The sequence below is a fragment of the Muscardinus avellanarius genome (genome assembly GCF_963383645.1).
Source record: "Muscardinus avellanarius genome assembly, chromosome: 9".
Lineage (NCBI taxonomy): Eukaryota > Metazoa > Chordata > Mammalia > Rodentia > Gliridae > Muscardinus > Muscardinus avellanarius.
The window spans coordinates 5062203-5084364 of NC_137795.1; the positions used below are offsets into that span (position 1 = coordinate 5062203).

A 22162-nucleotide genomic window follows, 5' to 3' on the forward strand; every position below is an offset into this window, starting at 1 on the left:
GGTAAGACGAGCAAGGACCCTACGGTGCGAACCTTCAGGAGGCACCGCTCGGGCCGCCCTGCTGCTGCAGCACCTAGAGTGACCTCCTCCTTCAACTTTCATCCAGGCGCCTCGCCCTCTTCCTCGTCCTCAGGACCTCTACACAGTCCTCCACCTAGGGTTCTGGTGTCCAGGGCCTGCGGGAGCCATCTGGTAGACCAGCAGACAGGCATCTTAGAGAGGAAAGGACCCAGAGAGAAGAATCTCCACCATACACTTCCTGTCTTCCCACACTCCTCTCCCAGAATTATCCTGAGTCTCAACAGCTCCCCACTGACTGCAGCCACTCCCCTGCATGGGACATCTGCCCACCCTGTAGGTGAGGACTCGGGACCTAGGGCAGAGATGGTCAGAAGAAGAGCAAGGAGCTGCCATGCTGCCGTCCTTGGGTGGTCCGAGACGAGACCACTCACCCTTCTGAGGAAACGTGCAGATACGATCTCATCTCTTGGGCCACACTTTCTTAATCTCAAAGGAATCATGGGAAATGTATTTGCCCTGGAAGCTGCACCAGATCAAAGATTTGGAAACTCTGGAAATGAAGGCACCTGAGAACCACAGTGACCACACATGGGTCGGGACCAATCGACTCCTTTCCCAAGGCCTTCACATGGCCTGGCTGTCTCCCTTGCTTAATCTCAGATGCCTACTGCAGTAGGGCAGGCATTAGGAAGGATAGAGAAAAAGTGCTTCACGGTGGGTTATCACATATTAGGATAAAATGCGGCCCAGGCTGAGTGGTAGGGAGACATGATCTGAGCATCGGGTGTGGGTGGTGGGTGTGCAGGGCAGCCACACCTGCCACAGGAGAGGGGTGTTCAGGACATGTGGTAGTGAGGCTGAGCCTGCGGGCCACCTGTTCACGTGGATAACAGGAAAAGTATCTGGGTATTGTGAGGGTCTCAAGAGGCACGCCCATTCAGAACCTCTGCAATCTGACATAAAGTCCAAATAATGCGTAGAGATAAATTAAAATGGAAATTCCACCCGTTACTCATCCCATGAGGTGCAGATGTTGTCAGACTCGGGATGCTAGGGGAGAGGGACAGTCAATAAACCACAGATGCCACATCCTCCTCCACTAAACCTCCCCCGCCAGCATTATTCATTCCCTCTCAGGACACAGGCATGCATGTGTGCCTGTGGCTGGGCTCCTGATCTGAGGAGTCCAGGAAGAACTGGAGGCCCCAGGGGGCTTGGGACTCATTAGTCTGCTCCTCCCATACCACCCCCAGTGCTTATGAAACAGGCCTGGTCAGCTCTGCTGAATAAAATCACGCGATGGAACGGCCAGGCTGTCGCTAGTGATGGGCGGGGATCTGCTGCCACCTGCTGTCTGTGCTCCTGCAAAACCCCAAACTCAAGCACCTCTGAGAAGCAAATCTCAGGAATTAACCTCTGGTTTGGGCAAAGGCAGGACACTGGGGCTTTGGAGCCAGGACTGTTTCTAGGCTGCCATGACCTCAGAGCAAGTCAATCTGCTCCCAGGTCTGAGATCTAAACCCATGACTCTTCCTCACCCGATGTTACTCGATCACTAGGAAGTCCTATGCATGAAAGGCTGCCTCTCCAACCCTTCTACCCTCTCAACGCACCCCTAACTGCTCCTGAGTCTCCACACCTCTGTGCACACCACAAATTACCACCCTGGTTACACAGGGCTTCACAGTGGGGCTGGGCTTCTGGAGGCAGAGAGCTGGCTCATCCTTCAATATCCCAGGGCCTGGCAGGGTTGGGACACAGAAAGGGGCTCAAGAGATACTTCCCATCTGGTTAATACCAGGGGACATTACCCAGGCACAAAGCCAGTGATGGGTGGACACAGCACTCTTGCAAATAGGACTGTGGGTGAAGGACGGAAGAAACTGGCAATGACCTTGGAGATGGGTCACAATCGTGCCAGTCTCCTCCTTGGAGCCTGTACTTCACCAATACAGGCTCTCTCTGCTGCATCCTGTGCACCAAAGGTGATATCCACAAACAGCCTTGGCAGCTTGTAACACCTGAGGCTGGAGAGTACAGAAGGAGCCACAAGACAGACGTGGAAATCCCGGTGCCCCACCACTATGGCCTGGGCTAGGTGGACCCATCCCAGATGCAGGTGATGTCCGCCACCAAGGGCTCTCAGCTGCACCCTCCTCCAGCAAATCACCTTTCCCCAAATACCTAGGAGGGTGCATGCTGCCCGCGCCACCCCAGGTTGTGCAGCCCATAGTTGATGACTGACTCAGAGGGACAAGAAGCCCACCTCCTGGCTTAAAAGTGGCACAACTGTGCCAACTGTGGCACAATTCACACTCCACACTTTCCCATGGGCTCACGCTGAGGCCTCCCATCCTACCTGAGCCCCTCCCACTTCCTTGGTCCCTTCTCCTGAGAGCAGGGCCCTGGGAAAGTGGTGCCTGAATCCATCTCAGCCTTAGCTCCAAGAAACTGGATCCCAAACCTGGACAGGCACCCCATCACCTGGAGGGCTGGTGAAAACACAGGCCTGTGGGTTTGGCCCCCCCCAAAGGGCTTGCTTGGTTGGTCAGCTAGGGAATGTTTTTCACCCGTTCCCAGGTGACACTGATGCTGGAGGGCCAGGATCATATTTTAAGAACCACTCCTCTTGGGAACCCAACAAAAAGTCAAGACAGAAAAGTAAGATGGAAAGTCACTGAGCAAGTAACAGGCAATGGGATTCGGGGTGGTGGGGTGTCCCCCGGCTCTGGGCGGGGAGATTCCTGGCTGATTCCAGGCTGCCAACAGAAGCTCAGAAGAGCCCTCATGTCTAGGAGGGAATCCACAGCCTCAGGGCCTGGTGTTCATACTCCTCTTTCACAGCAGATGAGCCTCAGAGCTCAGCTAACTAGACCGAGGCTTGGTCTGGGCATGCCCAAGGGCATGTGCAGAGGGCAGAGTCAGGTGCGGTGGAGGAGCCCCTGTGCAGGAGTCACTTGGCCCCTTCAACACGGACGGGGCCCAGAGGCCCGGGAGCCAGAGCTCTCTCCAAGGTAGGGTTCAACTGCAGGCACAGGACAAATAATTGCTCAGCTACAGGCAGGCAAGGACCACGTTTCCTCATCAGAGAAGAGTTGTGGGTGATCCTACTAACCAGGGCCTTAGTAAGAGTCCTCGTACAAAAGACAATCTTTTTTTTTTTTATTTTTGGTGGTATTGGGGTTCCTGGAAACCCTTCTACTTCCGGGCTACACTCCCAGACCTATTTTTTATACTTTTTTGATTTGGAAACAAGGTCTCTTAAGCCAGCGCGGCTGCCTTCGAACCTGCACGATCCTCCTGTCTCCACCTCCCAAGCCCAGGGATTACAAGCGTGCGCCACCACGCCCGGCCAAAAGACAATCTTTTAACAGCTTCAGTAAGACTCCAAGGCCAGAAGACAGCCATCCTGTCACAATGGCCACAGACCTAGGACGAGGACCACAGGGCCCTGGCTGCTCACAGTGTGGACCCCACAGGACCCAAAGAGGCCAGTCAACAAACACCATCCGACCAGTGGAAAGCACCAGGACGGGCCAGAGGAGCAAGTTGCAGCCCCATGAGCCCAGCCCCAGCCCGCTTCCACAGGCTGTCCTCGCTTCGGGGTAAGGTGACCCCTGCCTGCAGCTACTCAGCCCACAAGTCCAGAGTTGTGCCCGACTCCTCTCTTCCACAAGCGCAGCTCACCAGGCGACCGCCAGCTCTCTCTTGGACTCTCATCATGGCCTCAACAGGTCGCCCTGAGTACATGCTCGCAGGTCAGTGCACGGCGTGCCTCCGCTCAGCCTCCAGGGGCTCTGTGCCTGGAGTAAACGCTGGCACTCGTGTGCCCCACCAGCAAGCCCTGGCCCCCTCCCACCCCGCTTCTGCACTGTCACCCTCACAGCCTCGGGCAAGTCACAGGCTCCCCATCCTGGGGGCTGCTCTCTCTTGGCATTTGCTCCCAGGGCTCCTGCCCCGTCTTCCTCCTGGACTCTTCAGCTGTCCCCTTCGCTGAAAGGTTTATACAGCGGCAGCCCTGCCCACCCCCGACTCATGAGCTGAGCATCTGAAACCACATCTGCCAAATGGGAGCTTCAGAGCAGCATGCCACGTGTGGGCTGGTGGCCGTGGTGACGGGGGCTTCAGCTAGCACAGGAAGGACCACACATGCCCACAGCACACGCCCACACATTCACAGAAGTGAAGCAGACCTGATGAGGGGCCTCGCCACCTGCACAAGCCCCACGGCCTCATCCCCGTTCCCCCCACACCCCAAATGAAGGGCTGGGAGCCCAGGATGTGTCCAGCCCCAGCAGTCTATGGAGCAAATAATTTAAGTGGCCCTAAAGGTGAATCTATTCCATTCCAGTTTTTATAACACCCAATCTTTTGGGAAAATCCAACTAAATTAAATCTTCATTCCACAGACTACACATATCAAGCTCCCCAGGCCCCTGGCAAACCACGTGATGGGGCGTGCCTCTGCCCAGCAGCATCACGCCAGGACGCTGCCACTGTGGCCACCTCCACGGGCTGGACCACCTCCCTCTTCAGTGTCACAGTCACACTTGGCAGCCCAGACCCACACCTGGGAAGCACGACTTGAGGCCTCATCCCAGTCTCCAGATGTCAAGAACGACACACGTTGAACTAATCTGCAGAAAGGGGTCCACAGGGCCACCCTGATGTCCAGACTCTCACTCTGAGGGACTCTCAGACAAGACGGCCAGCATACCTAAGAGAGGGCTGTAAGCAGCGTATGCGGGGTCATTTGCAAACAGACTCAACCTCAGAGGGTGTGGGGCGATGGGATGGCTTGTTCTGGGGACTTGTACACAAAGAATCACTGTCCCGTGCTCATAGTCCGCACCTCCGGTCCCCTGGGGGGGCTACTCTGGGCCAGGTGTTAGAGGGATAGCAAGATCCACACGTGTGCAGAGGAAGGCCCCTGCCTGCCACCTGCAGGACCCAATAAGCAGAGACCAAGACGGAGGAGTCTCCCAGGTCAGGGCCAGAGCCCTGCAGCTCTGAGAGATGGCGAGAGGAACCCAACAAGGGCAACTCTGACAAGCCACAAGCCTGACAAGTGGCAGGTGGCCCCACACAGCCAAGCCACACAATGGGAGCCCAGGGGACATATTTTCTAAGCATCTTTTTTTTTTTTTTTTTTGCGGGTCTAGGGATGGAACCCAGGGGCATTCGACCTCTGAGCTACATCTCCTGCCCTATTTTTTGTAGAGGGCCTCACTAAGTAGCTGAGGCTGTCCGCGAACCACAATCCTCCAGTCTCAGCCTCCCGAATGCTGGGATTACAAGCGTGCGCCACCACGCCCAGCCTCTAAGCATCTTTTGAACTCCAAGGACATGAAAGGGAATTGAGGATGCTGACTTCATAGATGTCCCCGTCTCCTGATGTCCCCACAGGCACGGTCCCCCACCTCACCCCAGGACATGCTCATGCTCCCCACCCACCCCTGTGCCTTCCATGCTGTCCTGAGCCTAAGGCTGCGAGGCCTGGAGCAGACCTCATGCAGCCCCCTTGCCTCCAGCTCCCCTAGGTCAGAGGGATGGGGCTGGCGCCATGCAGCGGAGCCCACTCTGATGCCGCTGCTGTGCAGGGTCTCAGTCCCAACAACACGGGGTTATGTCCCAAGCCCACCCCAGGCTGGAAACATTCGAAGTCAAAACTCAGCAGAGCGATGGGAGGAGTCTAGGGGAGGGTGGAGTGGAGGGCAGGGAGAATCAGCAAAGGAAACACGGCCCCTGAAGTTATGTACAGATGTGAAATTACCAAGGCCAATCTCACCATCTTGTATGGAGAAGGTGAGGCTGCTGGGGTAAGCTCACCAAGTACTGTGTACATGTATGTCTCTCTCACTCTGGACTACATAATGAGATTACAATATACCAATAAAAGTATTTAAAAAAAAATAAGGCTGAGGCTGTGGCTCAGAGGTAGAATGGCCCTGGATTCAATCCCCAGTAGCCCTCACTCGGCAACGCGGCACACTTTGGAACATTGTTTACCCTCGCAATCGTGGGCTGACAGGGAGCTGTGGCTGGCTGGCCTGCCCAGCACCAGGAGAGGGGATCAAACCCACACACTGCCAGCCCAGGGAAGATCAAAAATCAAAACTCGAAGTACAGTTCCTACTGAAGGCAACTTGCTTTGCACCATCAGAAAGTCGAAATATTGTACATGGACCTCTGTGAGTCAGAATACTCTCTCCTGCTTTAGATTAATTAAACATGCGCATCTCCTAAGCAGCTCCCAGGCCTGCTACACTAGGATTCAAACCCATGTTAGCCAAGTAAACACACAATGGGAAAAAGGACACTAATGGAGTGGGGTCAGGTTGGCCGGGAGCACAGATGCGTTTAGTAAGGGGGATGACTTTGGCCCTGGTTTCAAACCAAGGGTGCTGGGTACAATTATGTAGTTACATGCACAACATAAAGAGGCCTCGCTGAGGGAACCAGGAGCTCTCTATTCCATTCTCCAAGCTGAATTCTTGGACCTACATCCAGCCAGAACCTTGTCGGGCTCCCTGAATTCTGTGTCTCCGATTCTTCATCTATGAAATGGAAATAATAGTTGGATGGTGTGGTGGGGCGATGCTTGTTCCCAACTTCTAGTGTTCCTGGGTGTTTGGAGAGAGTTTTCAGGTCACCTCTCTTGGCCTCTCTCCTCCCTCCACGCACTTGGTCTTAAAGAGGATATATGACTTCTCTGATGGGTAAATTTGGTGAAATAAATAGAGGGGCTCAGCTAGAGAACGCTGCTGGCCCCGAGCCATCAGCCTGTGACTGTCTCTGTCCTCTCCCTTAGCTTTGAACAATCACAGAGACGCTCTCTCTACCCCAATGGGCCTGATAGACTTTGTTTTATCAATTTACTTAGTGTTTGGGCAGATGGGAAAAAATACAATTTAATAGAAACTTCTTCCCCCTCAAAAAAAAAAAAAAAACCCCAACAATAACATCTGCCTTGAAGGATTATTTATAAAGAACAAATGAGAAAATAAAACACACAAGTGTTCAGCACAGAGTCTGGCAAATAGGAAATAAGTGGTAGTTTTTAAAAAGCCATAGAGATGTATAATAATTGACTGATATAAAGGTCAACACTGCTAAGTACATGTTATATTTTGCCTGATATCATCAGGGAAAGGATCATGGAAGCATTTTTACCTGCCACACTCTTCCTAAAGGGCATACCATCTCTCAAGGTTTACTAACTGCTGCTAAGCACAGCAGTCACAGAGGACAGAGCTGGCCTGCAGGTTCTCAGACTCCAGAGCCCAAGCACAGACCTCCAAGTATTCTATCAACAGTAGCTACTGAATAAATATATCTGATGATTCATGCAAAGTGCACAGAATTGCTCTGGAAGTAAGATGTGTGAGTTGAAAGGATGCTGGGAAAGTATTTATCCAAAGACCAGACCTTGTAACCAGAGACACTCAAGCTGAGAGAGACTCACCACCCATGGTCAGCCTGTGAAGGCAATGCCAGGCTGAGGCCGGCCTCCCAAGGCTGCAGCCTCCCCTCACACTACTCATCTGGATCACCCCAGTCGGGAAGTGCGCCCACACATTGAATGTGAGGCATTTTTCCCTTTTCTAGGGCAAATCTGACACCTGCAAAAGTGCTATAGAAGCAGTGAGTGTATCATACTGGGTGAAAAACTCAAAGGTAGAGCCGGGCGTGGTGGCGCACGCTTGTGATCCCCGCACTTGGGAGGCTGAGACAGGAGGATCGCACAGGTTCGAAGCCAGCCTCAGCTACTTAGTGAGGCTCTCAGCAACTTAGTGAGACCCTGTTTCCAAATAAAATATAAAGTAGGTCTAGGAGTAAAGCCCGGAGGTAGAAGTGTCTCTGTGTTCCACCCCCAGTACCACACACACACACACAAAAAAAAAACCCTCAAAGGTAAAATTTAAATATAGATGGATGTACCACAAGGAAATCTAACAAACATCAAAGGATAAAAGTGGTAAAGAGGATAGAGATAGATAAAACGACAGATAGAAAGATAGAAAATTGAGTAGAAGCAAGCTAGAAATCAAAAGCAAAAGGATAACAAGAAAAATAGACCCAAATGTTTTGGATTAATTAACATATGTCTAAATAACCCATGGGTCAAAGCAGAAATCGTGGGAATGAGAAAAAAAGATCTTAACTAAATTAGATGAGCATTTAACTTATTAACTTGTGGTACACTGACAAAACATTATTTAGAAGGAAATTAATAGCCCTAAAAGGTATTACAAAGGAAGAAGACTGAGAATCAATTATTAAAGATCCATATCGACAAACTAAAAAATAATAGCAAATCAAACTCAAAGAACATAAAATGAAGGACATAATTAAAAAGGGCCAAACCAGTGAAACAGAAAGCAAGTATATAAAGCCAAAGGGCAGTTCTTGGAAAATATTATACAACTGATAAACTCCTAGTAAGACTAGCCACGCAAGAGTAAATACACAAGTTGCCAGTACCGGGAATGAAGTGGACACCACTGCAGACCTCACATACTTTGAAGTGACAAGACTGGATTCGAACTATATAATGTTATGGTGCTAAATTTAAAATCTAGAGAAAGTTGCCAAATTCCTTGAAAAAAAAAAAAAAACAGAACTTGCCAGAACTGACGCACAAAAATAAAAAAATTGCATTAGAAATTTTTTTAATTGAATGCATAATTTAAACCTTCCAGAAGCCTTCCTCAGTATTTAAGGAAGTAATAACAGCACATTTACACTAACTCTTCAAGAGTAAAGAAGAGGGAGTCCTTCTCACATAACCCAGGTGCCAGAATCAGATGACGCCATTAGAGTCGGGAAGTCTGCCAGACCGTTTCCTCCAGGAACTTATGCACAAAAGCCCTACACAAAATATTAGTAAATCAAACCCAATAATATATGAAAAGATCACATATCATGGCCAAGACTATAACACGGGTCTAACATTAAAAGCAGTCAGTGTAGGACTCATCCAGGCCTCTTAGAAAAGAATAAAAGTAAAGACAGGATAAAAGGAATTCCTGAAGGAGCCTTGTGGGAACTGACCGTCACTGTATCTGGAACCCGGGGAGCAGGCCGTCCGTGTCAGCGGGGCCGTGTGGCTGTACGTGGGGCTTGGAGACCATCTGTTAAAGTCCTCTCAGCCCAAGGACAGCCGGACACCTCTCCTGCAGCCTCCCAGATGTGTGAGCGCTGGGCTCCGTTATCTTCCTGTTGATCCTAATCAACCCTGCCCTGCCTGCTTCACAGGCTGGCCACAAGAGACCACGGAGCCCCAGAAGGGCCTCATTCCAGAGCCATGAGGACTAGACCGCACCTGTGCTCAGCACACTCACCTGAGGGGCGGGGGCTGGCTGCCCTGCCTCTTGAACGCTCTCTCCAGCCTCTCCTGGGTGGTTCTCGGACTCCCACCAGGCAGGTACAACTTCAAGGGCATCCTGTCCACCTCGGTGTGGCCGTCCGCTGCCGGGCTGTCCTCTGAAAGGCCTCTGGGCCTGGGCCTGGCCCTCTGGGGCAGCCCTTTGCCAGGCAGCTGGGGAGGGCTACCAGGAATGCTCTTCTGCTTCTCCATGGCGGGCTCCCCGAGCTGGCCCAGGGGCCTCCTGGAGATGGAGACCGGGACCTCCTGTGGGGCCGGGCAGGCTGGGCTGTGGGCCGAGGGCTCGGGTCTCTTCTGGCTCTCCTCCTCTTGGGGTTGGGTCTTGCTGCTGGAGGGGGACCGCCTCAGGGACCGTTTGCGGTAAGAATCCTAAAGGGGGAACAGAAGCAGTGAAGGCGCCTCAGGGAGCTGGAATAAAACTCCCTCCATTTGCCGGGATGGTCCCTCCCCAGGAATCTGTGCCCATCCCCAACTGCTCTTGTACGCTGAGGCGCTACCTGGGCTGCTCACCCACACCTGGCCTGCAGGGACCTCACAGCACCCTGGGCCTTTCTCCCACCCCCATCGAGAGCAGGGGCAGCTGCCATGCCTGGCTTCCAACTCCTGCGTCTCTCCTACCAGCTGGGTCACCTGGGCAGCTATTTAGTTTCTATGTCCCTCACTTTCTCACCTGGTAACATAAGCAGTCCGCCATCCACTACCTGCTGCGTCTACATCTCCCAACCTCAGAAACAAAGGCTCCTTTTAGAATCCTGTGGCAAATCCTTTTTAACTGCTGTGAGGCTGCTTCTAGTGTGTGTTTATATGTATGTGTGTGTGTGTGTGTGTGTGTATGTGTGAGTTGCCAGGAACTAAACACAGAGGCATTCTACTACTGAGCTACCCCTCGCCCTGGTCCATTATTATTATTATTTTTTTTTTTTGGTGGTACTGGGGTTCCTGGAAGCCCTTCTACCTCCGGGCTACACTCCCAGACCTATTTTTACATTTTTATTTGGAAACAGGGTCTCCTAAGCCGGCGCGCGCGGCTGGCTTCGAACCTGCGCGATCCTCCTGTCTCTGCCTCCCAAGCGCGGGGATGACAAGCGTGCGCCACCACGCCCGGCTGTTATTATTATTTTAAAGCAGGGTCTAAGTTGCTGAGAGTCTTGTGAAGTTGCCGAGGCTGGCCTCAAACTTGCAATCCTCTTATCTCAACTTCCCAAGTACTGCAACTAGAGGCATGCACCCCCACACCCACCTTGCTTTGAGTTTTTCTAAAGGGTGACTATTCTCACATTTAGATGCAGAAAGGATTATGACTCTGCTTACTGGATACAACCACGAACCCTACCATGGGCGTTACGTGGTTGTGGTTTACACGCTGTGCTTCCTAATTGAAACTGAAGAAATGTTCAAAATTCCAAAACACATCTGGCTCCTGGGTTTGGGATGAGGGATAAGGGACCCGTAGCACTTACCCCCCTGCAAGATCATGATGGAGAGTAAATAAGCACTGACACAGAACCGAGCACATCACAGGCATCAACAAACACCGCAGTGGGAATTCAGTGCACCCACACTTCTTGGCCTCATCCCCACTCACGCTCAGTCTCAACCCCTGGGAGGAGACCAGGAACGGCAGAAGCCCTTGTGCTCTCATTTCTGGCGTCCCCGGGGCTCCCTGCTCAGCAGCCCATCCCTTATATATGCTCAAGATTGGCTTGTTTTCTGAAGCAAAGAAATCCCAAAGCCATCAACTAAAAGGTCTTCCCGTCCTATCACTGAGTCAGTGGAACTCCTGTTACTAACCAGTGGGCAGAGAAAGACAAACATAAACCCACTAGACTTTTCCTTGATTTAAATTTTAGGACCTCTCAGCATTCCCAGAAATAATTCAGGTCTAAATAGAAGCCTGGGCTGGAATAAGGAAAGCTAATTTTGCAGTGCTCTGGACTAGTGGAAATTACTAGGCACTATAAACCTGTTCCAGAAGCCTCCCCAGGCATCCTCGCCCGCACACAGTGAGGAGGACTTCAGTCACCATTCCCAAGGACACTCCTGCTTCAGCTTCTGGCCTCGGGGAGTCCTGCCACTTGCTTTATCCTGGAGCGCAGAGCTGATGTAGTAGGAAAAACTGATGAAATATCTAACACGTGTGGCCTCCTTTCTCTCCAGCAACCAGTAAATCTGGCAAAGCACAAAACACCTTCCTAAGAACCTGGGGAAACTCCACAGAAACCCATTTTTCAACCATCCTTCACAGGACTCAGATACCTCCCAGAACGATTACCTAGCAGAGAAGTCTGCCGAAACACCAAGGTGGGGCCGGTTACCTCCCTCACGTCACAGTTGTAGAGGATGTCCTGTCGGAGAGATCCTGGAAGTCACCTGGGCCACTGGATTCAAAGTGTGATCCACTGATTCCTAGGGGTCTCCAGGTCTTTTTAGGAAATTTAAAACTCTTTTCATAACGATCGCTCTGGCTTAGATATGACTGGAGTAAGTCTCCCCCAAGGTTCATGAGCTAGAAGCATGGTCCTCAGTGTGGCAGTATTGAAACAGTGGGGTCTTTACTACTGTTATTTGCTATTTTAATGATTTACCAAGTAAATATTTTATCATTTCTCCATCTTAATTTCTAACAGCAAAAGTCAACAGATACAGCCCACATAAACAAAAGCTCATGGGCCCCTCAATAATTCTTTTTTTTTTTTTTTTTTTTTTTTTTTGCGGGTTTGGGGATGGAACCCAGGGGGCATGAGACCTCCGAGCTACACCTCCTGCCCTACTTTTTATTCTTTAGTTTGAAACCGGGTCTCACTGAGTTGCAGAGGGCCTCACTAAGTAGCTGAGGCTGTCTGCGAACCGCGATCCTCCAGGTCTCAGCCTCCCAAATGCTGGGTTTACAAGCGTGCGCCACCATGCCCAGCTGGCCCCTCAATAACTCTAAGAGCATACAGAGACCTTGAGGCTAAAATGTGTAAGAACTACTGCTATTGTCCAAACTCTACAGACACGTCTCCTCCAAGGTCCCAGCAGACAGAGTACCTGGCTTCCCCTTAACAGGTAGTCCACTCCTTTCCAAGACATTGTCCACTGCTCAGGTGGCTCTGGCTAACTGAGAATTCCTCAGACCAATGTCCATCCACAGGGCCAGTGGTGCCCTTGGGAGAGAGCAAGCAAGTGTGCCCAACTCAACCCCACAAGCCCAGCAAGCACACACCGCATGCGAAGCAGGATCCTGCTCTCAGGAAGCTTAGAGGCTAAGCCCGAGATGTCTAACAGAGCTCATCAAAAATGCCACTCGATCCATCCACTGAGTGACTACTCAAGGTGCCCAAGTGGTCCTAATAACTACAAGATGCCCACGCAGTTCTAAAGTCACATCCGGGCTTGATAGGAAAAAAAGGAGCTCTAGATCAACTAGTCATATCCTCCGCAGGCACGGCACCACACACAGTTGGTCTGAAAGCCACATAGTCACCAGCCTGGGACTAAGCTATTCCTACCCCACAGCTGAAGAAATCTCTTATATTCTGCCAACAAGACTTCTCTAGAGATATGATTAAAAGTCTTCAGATTTTTAATGTTCTCCAAGTTTTTAACCTTCCTAGCCCCTTTGCTCTGGAAAGGAAAGTTTATGAATCTCCCCCTTCAGTGACAAGACATTTAGAATTGTACATGACACCAAGGTGTGGCCTGAACCACACAGAGGGGAGCAGACCCTCTTTCCCACTCTCCCTTATTCTGGGCACCAAGACATGCAATCACAAGAACGCTGAAATCCCAGAGCCCAGGGGCCTTCAACACCTCCTGTCTAACCAAGAGTGCAGGGAAAAAAGAAATAAAAACCTTGAACAAAGATCTCACAGGATCATGGTGGAAGAAGGAGAGGACCCACTTCTTTCTGTCCTAATTCCTAGTGAGTTAGGAGAATATGCCAGCATCCCCACCACCCTGCATCCAAACATCTGCGGGTACAGATTTTATACTTTATTTGGAAACAGGGTCTCACTAAGTTGCTGAGAGCCTCACTAAGTAGCTGAGGCTGGCTTCGAACCTGTGTGATCCTCCTGTCCCAGCCTCCCGATGGGATTATAAGCGTGTGCCACCATGCCCAGCTAACTGCCATATTTAAAAATATATATATATGTTTCTAACCTAGATAGGTACCTACTCCTGAATTTGAAAGACAAAACCAGAACTGGGCGTTTTCATACAATAAAGACATAGAAAACTATGGCATCTGCTTCATGACAAGATGGGTAAACTGAGGGAAGGGAAGAAGATGGGGCCTGCTCAAGGACACATGAGTCACTGACCCGGGGGCGGGGGGCGGGGGGACAGGTATTCTTCCCAACCTGTTCACAGATTCTCCCTTTCTTGGGCCGCCCTGTGGGGCACCCCCAATAAACCTAGTGTTACAGTTTGGATCTGCCATGTTCCCCAAAACCTGTGTCAGGCAGCGCAGCGAGGTTCAGAGGTGAAAGGACTGGATCATGAGGGCTCTGACCTCAACGGATTAATCCACTTGGCAGGTGAATATGTGAATGGACTTCAGGGAGGTGATGGAAACTGTGGGCAGGGGGATGGCTGGAGGAAATGGGTTGCTGAGGGCCATGAGTTGGGGACATCTGTCCCGGCCCCTTCCTTACTCTCTCTCCCTCTCTCCCCTCTCCCTTTCTCTCTCCCCCCCTCTCTCCCCCTCTTGGTCGTCATGAGCGGAGCAGCTTCCCCCGCCATCTCTTGAGCTGTGCTGTGCCGTTCTGTCTCAGCTCAGGCCCAGATCAATGGAACTGGCTAGCCATGTACTGAGACCTCTGAAACTGAGAGCCCAAAATGGACCTTTCCTCTTCTAAGCTGTTTTTATCAGGTGCTTTGGTCCCAGCCACAAAGGGTTAACTAACATGCCCAGGCAGGGTCCTAGTCCAGCTCTTATTCCCCATTCTAAGAACAACAGAAAAGGCTGGCCCACCTGTGGGGAACTGGCGGTGGGCCCGGCCATCATGCCTTGGACGATCAGGCCAGACTTTGGCTTGGTCTTCTCTCCGGTCCTCTTCCCCTCTCTCATGGAAGGCTCTGGTGAGAGAAGCTTGTCCATCTTCTCCCACACAGATGACAAGGGCGGGCCTTCACATGGGACCGTGTGCATGGGCTTACTTCTACGTGGAAGTCTTTTGGGTGACCCCAAATTACCAAGTGCATCCCCATCAAGACTGTCGGGCCTGCCAAAAAGGAGTATTACCATTAAAACAGACTTCCTTCCCCAGAAGGAATCATCTAAAATAAAATAAAGTCCACACTCCATGGTCACTCAGAGCAAGTCCATTCACAAATGTATGATGGTCCCTAGCCATCCAGTACTTTATCAGAAAAGTAGCCTGCAAGTCCTGTCTACAAAATAGGACAGTGAGCAAAATCAAAGATGACAATCGAGGGCAGGATCCTGCAAGTCCCTAGAGCTAAAGAGCAACCTCAGACTCCAGTGGCCAAGGAGGATAACATCCTGCACTATGGTCCTGGGGTGTGTGGAGCTCAGCCTCACTGCTCTCCACTGAGGGGGGACACGCTCTTGGTGAGCTAGGCATTCCCCACCTGTTCAGGTACAGCTGGACAGGTGTGCCAATGGCCTCTTTTCTTGGGAGTGTGTGTGTGTGTGTGTGTGTGTGTGTGTGTGTGTGTGTGTGAGAGAGAGAGAGAGAGAGAGAGACAGACAGACAGACAGACAGACAGACAGACAGACAGACTGAGAAAGACACCAAAAGGCACAGCACGAGACTCAGACACAGAAATGTTACCTGGGATGGCTCAGCCGCCACAGCCCTGAACGGCCACCTATTTTCCATCCACAGACACTGGTGTAGATGGTCATTCACACCTACTCTATGCCATGCTGCCCACCAAGCCCGGTGCACACATGGCCACAGCAGTCAGGCATGCTGTGATTAGAGCATGTCACACAGAAAAGAGATCTCCTGTAAAAATCCAGAAGGGCTCAGAGAAAGTTGCCCCTAAATGGAGAGACTGAGTAAGCGGGAGACCCCAGCAGGGACCCAGGCCCATAAAGCAGGACACTCTTAGGCCCGCCAGGGGCCTGGCCATGAAGGGAGTTTTGCAAGTTATCCTGCGGAGTTTGGGTTTTCTCCTGAAAGCTGCAGACAACAGCGGAAAGAGATTCCAGAGGCCTGGAGGCCAGGGCACAAGGGAAGAGGACGGAGTGTGAACCAAGACCCCTGCCATGGGGAGGAAGGGCAGAGTCCAGTGTCACTAGGGACACAGTAGACAGAGCTCAAAGAAAATGGCAGGAAATGACAGAGGCACTTGGCGCTGGGTTGGATAACAGGGTGGGAATTGGGGCCTTCAGCTTCATTGTTGGTTTTTTATTATTATTGAATCCTAAATATTTAAGTTGCCAGGTAATAAATGTCTTTGAAGGAGGGGCTGACTTTTCACAATCCCCTCACGAGCTCTGAGTTGTTTCTATTGGTCCCAGAGATTCAGCAGCCTGACACCCATGCCCCAGCTTCAGATACCCTTAGAAAAGGACGTGCTTTCTCCCAAGTGCGATGAAAGACCCCCTTCCTGGAAGCTGAACTTAGCACTGGTGGCCTTGTACAGCTATGACAGTCATAAGTTAGTAAGACTCCTCTCTACAGGACAGAAGTTAAATCAAGAACGCCAATCCGTTTTCTTCCTGAGAGTTCCAAATCACCTCATCTTTCAGATGCTCATTTCTAGTGTCTGACTGCCTTTTAAAATACTGTACCCTTATCTCCTTATCTATATTTATATTCAACTTATACTATACTACATTTAGCATGTACACATACATATATACAGAGAGAGAGAGAGAGAGGGAGAGAGAGAGAGAGAGAGAGAGAGAGAGATGCCCCCAGCCTATAATGGTTCTACTTACATCTTTACAATGGCACGAAAATAATACCATCCAGTAGAAATCATACTTTGAATTTTGGATTCTGATCTGTGCTACTAATCTGCAATATGCTACTCTTCAGATGTCGGGTGGTGGCCGCGAGCTGCAGCGCCCAGCCACAAGAGGAAATCACCAACATTCCGTGGTGCGCTGCATTGCTAAGCTAGGGTGTTCTGTAGGTTATGTGAGTTAAATGCGTTTTTGACAGGACTTTTTCAACCTAATGGGTTTACCAGGGCATAACCCTATCACAAACTGAGGGCCATCTGTGTCTACTGTCGGTTCTGTCTCTCTGGAGAACGATTACTGATCAGCCACTAGGTTTGCAGTGGTCTGTTAAAGCTGCAATAGGACACTAATACGTAAACAGGAGGAGATACCTGGCTTTGCTCGCTTCTGACAACGACGTTCTCCATCCTGCGTCTTCATCGGAAAGGTCATAGATATTTACCAGCGTGGTCTCTGAGCTTCTCACAGGCAACTTGGTGTTTTTCTTTGGAAGTGAGAGCGCAGGGATCAGGGTTTCTTGAGTTAAATTATTATCCGTACTTCCAGAGTGATCCAGAAAGTATCTGGTAATGAGTTCAAGGTTGGTTTTTAGAGGATTGTCCTTTGCCTATCATTGGGAAGGGGAAAAAACATTAATTCCATGCACAGCCTCTGGGGAAAGAAGGGTGAAAAAGACGGAGACTCCAATTCTTTGATGTAATTTATCAACAATTATCAACAAATTTATCAACATTCACTCATGTGCTTTCAGCAAACATGCACCAGCCGCCTAAAAATTATGCTGGGCCCTGAGTTGGGATATAGAGCTGGAGACAAAATTTCTACCCTAAAATCCTGGCACCCAATGCACAGGTGAAACAGTTCAATGAACAATTATAATAAATGTGCTATGAATAGACGAATGCCTGAGAAAATTTCTATCTGCTTCTTTTTCTCCTAGGAGAAACTTTATAACATATATTTTATTTTATTTTATTTTATTTTATTTTATTTTATTTTTCTGCGGGTCTGGGGATGGAACCCAGAAGCATTCAACCTCCGAGCTACACCTTCTGCCCTATTTTTCATTCTTCATTTTGAAACAGGGTTTCACTAAGTTGCGGAGGGCCTCACTAAGTAGCCGAGGCTGTCTGCGAGCCGCGATCCTCCGGTCTCAGTCTCCCGAATGCTGGGATTACAAGTGTGCGCCACCACGCCCAGCTTTTATTTTTTATTTATTTAAAAAAAAAAAAACTTAGTCTACAGAGAACATTAACTCCACAGATACCTAAGCATTTGGGGCCTGAATATATAGTTCCACCTTTAGCACTGAGAAGCCCAGAGAGGCTGTCAGGATGACTCAGTTTATACCCTAGTCCTAAAAACAACAAGTAAATAAAATTCTCCAGTAGTAGGTTTTGGAAATATTAGGATTTCCCATCTCTGCCTACCCTAAATATTCTCTTTAAAATTTTTGTGAAAATATAGGTGCCCATGACCCACTGAGACTTACTAAACCATAATATGAAGAATCAGAGCCCTGATTTCTTCTAAAACTCCCCCAGTGAACTTGGACAGACAGCTTTCCAAGCAGTGATCCCCAGACTGGCTTCATCAGCTGCCCTGCATCTGTCTCCACCCGGGGAGTCTGAAAACACCGGACCCTGCTGATCTGTGGCCAGATGTGGGCCAGTGATTTTGCAATCAGAGTAATTAGACATCTGACAAAGAGCCTGACACTGAGTGGCCCTCAGCACCCTCCACGCCCCCCTCCGGTCCCTCTGATCTGCGCAGCAGAACGCTCCAACCCAGACCCACAGCCAGTGGACTGTGACCAAATTCAACAGATTTTTCAGATACTTAATATCAGGGTACAGTTTTATCTGTTTACCCATTATTTTACTCTGATTTTAAAAAAATATAAAACAGATTTTTACTAAGTCTAAAGCTTACAATGAAGAAAGTTGATGTAAAGACATTTTATGACTTAGAAAACCCATTTCAGCCTTTTTCACTAAATAAAGAGAGAAAGTAAGGGGCTTAGAGCCCTGGGTTGTCTGGATTATTCCATAAGTTTTTACATACTTGGCTCCCAATAGGTACACTCAGCCTTCATATAAATCTAGATAACATTCTTCAAAACCTCCTTTTTACATGGCCATTTTATTTTTATTTTTTTTTACTTTTATTTTTTTTATTTTATTTTTTAATTAATTTATTTTTTTTTATTGGTGCATTATATTCATACAACTTATTGGGGTAAAAAACTTGTGTGTATAAACATGTACTCTTACATGGCCATTTTAATCTGTCATCTACCTAACAGGGAAAGAGAAGATGTTTGAAATATTAACATAAATGTCAGGGCTTTCCAGGATCATGTCAGCTTTAGGCTGAGTGAATGTCAAAATTATCATGCAACAAATAAATTAATAAGCATATTTTTCTGCAAAATGTAGATTCCATTGTATCACAGCTGATTACTATTTATTTATTTTTGTGATACTGGGGATTGAACCTAGGAGTGCTCTACCACTAGCTACACTCCAGTCCCCCTCCTGTTTTTAATTTTAAAAAGGGTCTCCTAAGTTGCCACCAACTGGCTCAAATCTGTGCTCCTCCTGTCTCAACCTCCCAAGTTCTAGAATTATAGGTGTGCCACCGATAACTACTCTTTAAATTAAATAACCAGGCATGTATCAATGGATAATAAAAACACATTTAGTATCCTAATGTAGCAGTTACCTTAGAAAGGCTACATTGTTACGAGGAAATAAAAATTACTTGACTGGCAAATATACTTCTGGGATATTAGGTAAAGGCAGTTTTCTGTAAAATCCCCTTGCACCAGAATGGTTTACTGGATTTCCTGGGCAGTAGTCTCACTCTCCTCCCTGAGCAAAGTCTTCTTAAAATCCACGCTCCCGCCACAGGATCCAGCAGATGGAGGACTGCCTGGGTCAGTGGTCTCCTTCCCTCAGGACCATGCTCCAAAGGCTGAAGGCCATCAGTGTGATCTCTTCGCGGAGCCTCCGAGGCGGCTGCCACGGCCTTTTCTCCTCAAAGGGGAGCACAAGAATCTGTGGGGACCCTACGGGTTGGGGTCCCGTGGACTGAGGCTTGTGGATTAGCCTGAAATTCTATCCTTCAGTTTACCGCAGGAAGCCTGGCCCAGGTTCCTCCCGGCCTAACAGCCACATTCGAATGGTCTCCAGGGCATCTGCAAGTTCCTCTGGGTGTCACAGAAAGAGCCTTGTTCTCACCCTTACACCAACCCACTCTGTGAAGACTTCGTTTTAACATGGGTTATGATTTTAAAATAAGCTTATCCACCATAGGATCGGAATCTGAAACTCTACCCTATAACTGACTGCGAGACCCTGGACAACCACTGTTCTGATAGGCCAGCTCATAGGTTAGGCTGCGGGCTCCCCATCACAGCAGGGGACTGAAGACCACTTAGCTGGGTCCCAGGGAGCTGGCCCAAAGGCCAAGAAGGCAGTGCCTCCTCAGCCCCTTCTTCCAACAGGCAGCTTCCTTTATTTGATCTGCATGTGGGACTTCTGTATGAGATATAATTTTACTGCCTCATTTGTTTGTATTTTTTAATTATGAAAAATGTGTAACCAAGCATGATTACTGGTACTCACCAGTAATCCCAGTACTTGGGAGGCTGAGATACGAGGATCACAAGTTTACGGCTAACCTCAGCAACTTAGCAAAACCCTGTTTTAAGATTAAAAAAATGAAAAGGAATGAAGGTGTAGCTCAAAGGTAGAATGCCCCTGGGTTCAATCCCTGGTGCCAAAATAAATAAGTTACAGTAAATGTGGAGCTGCATGATCCAGCATCAGCTCCTCGGACTCTGGTGCCACACCCGCCATAAGGCAATATCTTCTGGACAGCACATTCTTTTATGGAATGAAAAGTTTCTGTCTTCCTAAAAGAAAGAACAATTCAGTGGGCACGGAGCTTCCCTATCCATATGGTCATCCCAGAGGACCCTAGGATTCCCTTCAGCCATTGGTTCATCTATTCCACAGTCACACTTCCCTGTGTCACCAAACAAAAACTTTAGGTATGGGGACACATGAGGCTCACTGGCATCCTCTGCACCCAAGGCCGTGGGGAGGCAGATACTAACTGCACAATCATACAAATATTCCACAACACACACATACACTCACACACACACACACGCAAAAGAACCCCGCAGGACGCCATGCAGGTCCAGGGGGTCAGAGCAGCCGCTGCAGTAAGAAAGTGGGGTGTCCCTGAGTCTCAACTCCACAGCACCGGGGCAAGCCAACCCCAATTCCTGCTTCTGCCCGAATTAAGTCACGGCAGACTTGAGACTAAGGTGTTTATTATTCAGTATCCAAGAAGGAAAATCTTACACTGGCAGGGAATGGAAATTTTTTATAATAAATGAACACTGTATCCTCAAGTACAGTCTTATGAAATTAGCCTCCTCTGGGGTTGGAAGGAGCACTGGGGGCAACTGTCAGAAACCAGGCACCATCACAGGCTCCCAGCGAGCACAGAAGGGCCACACGTATGCACCTCCACAGGGCCCGAGGGGCTGAGGCCACTGACTCGCGTGGCGTGAGGATGCCCCCTGCCACCCTGGCCAGGCCAGGCCAGCCAACTCCAGCATGGCCGACCTCAGTGCCAGAACTCCCCGCCGCAGCCCAGAAAGCACGCACCTTGTTCTCCCTGTAGAGAAATTCAAGATGCAAAACCTTGCGGAGGTCATTTCTGCTGTTTATGCTGAGCTCAGAGCGTGGGCGCTCCTGGTCCATGATCACACATGTTTTCTTGAGGCCCTGGGGGAAGGAATTGGAATTCTCTGTTTTAAATCAAAACCTGTTCTCTGACGCAGTGTAAACCCAACACTCCCGACATTCATTATGATCATTTTCAGCTGGCCTTCCTTACAAGGGACGGCAGGGCCCATCGCTGACTTAAGAATTCAGTTTTATATAACCTTTACACTCGTCATTCCCCTCACGATTATTATTCTAGTTCTTAGAGTGGCCCTAGGGGTCCACAGCTAAGGCTGTGGTGTCAGCCCATTTTATACAAAAAGAAGTGGAATCAAAGTAACTAACTCACTGAGGCCAGCTCAGGGGCCCTGGTCCTAGATTTGAGCCCATGGAATATGCAACTTGAAAATACACAAAAGAAGCTGGGCATGGAGCTACACATTAGTATAATCCCAATACTTGGGGACTGAGACAGGAGGGTTACAGGTTCAAGGCCAGCCTCAACAACTTAGTGAGACCCTGTCTCCAAAAATAAAATAAAATAAAGTAGGCTGGGTTTATAGCTCAGAGGTAGAATGCCCCTGGATCCAATCCCCAGTACAAAGGAAGGAAGGAAGGAAGGAAGGAAGGAAGGAAGGAAGGAAGGAAGGAATATTCAGTCCCTTGGTTTCTCAGATGGGGAAACAGGAGATGATTGATTGGCCCAAGGTCACAGAGTGAAGTCATATACATGGCAGGAATTCTGACCACACAGCCTATGAGCTCATGATTCCAGGGCCCAGGACCAGGGAGAGTACTTGGTAAACTGAGTCACCAGCAAGCCACTGCCCATGCCACCCTGAGTGCCCCCAGATGGAGGTTCTCTGGCTAAACCTGGTAAAATGGAGAAGTCCTTTCCCCCAAGAGCCTGGCTTCTTCCTTTGAAAATCCACCACTGCGGCCACTGCCTGTCCCCCGCAGCCCTGTGACCATCGGATGGCTATGGAATGAGAAAGTGCCTCACAAGCCACTGGGCTTGTGCCAAGGGCGTTCTGCCCTTGGGGGACCTCAGGCCCCCAGAGCTAGGCAGGCCTCAGCTCCTCC

The 22162-nt window shown here is 49.5% G+C and overlaps 1 protein-coding gene across 1 annotated transcript in view; it reads right to left on the reverse strand.

The window, feature by feature from the left end:
* MINDY4 (MINDY lysine 48 deubiquitinase 4) overlaps positions 1–22162 on the reverse strand; it is a gene marked incomplete at both ends in the record, with an annotated part of 100857 nt that overhangs the window by 76398 nt on the left and 2297 nt on the right. Inside the window, 4 exons of the mRNA XM_080701392.1 lie at positions 9366–9778; positions 14367–14616; positions 16706–16941; positions 21020–21139. Coding sequence (XP_080557518.1) covers positions 9366–9778; positions 14367–14616; positions 16706–16941; positions 21020–21139 — 1019 coding nt within the window. The remainder of the gene's footprint in view (positions 1–9365; positions 9779–14366; positions 14617–16705; positions 16942–21019; positions 21140–22162) is intronic.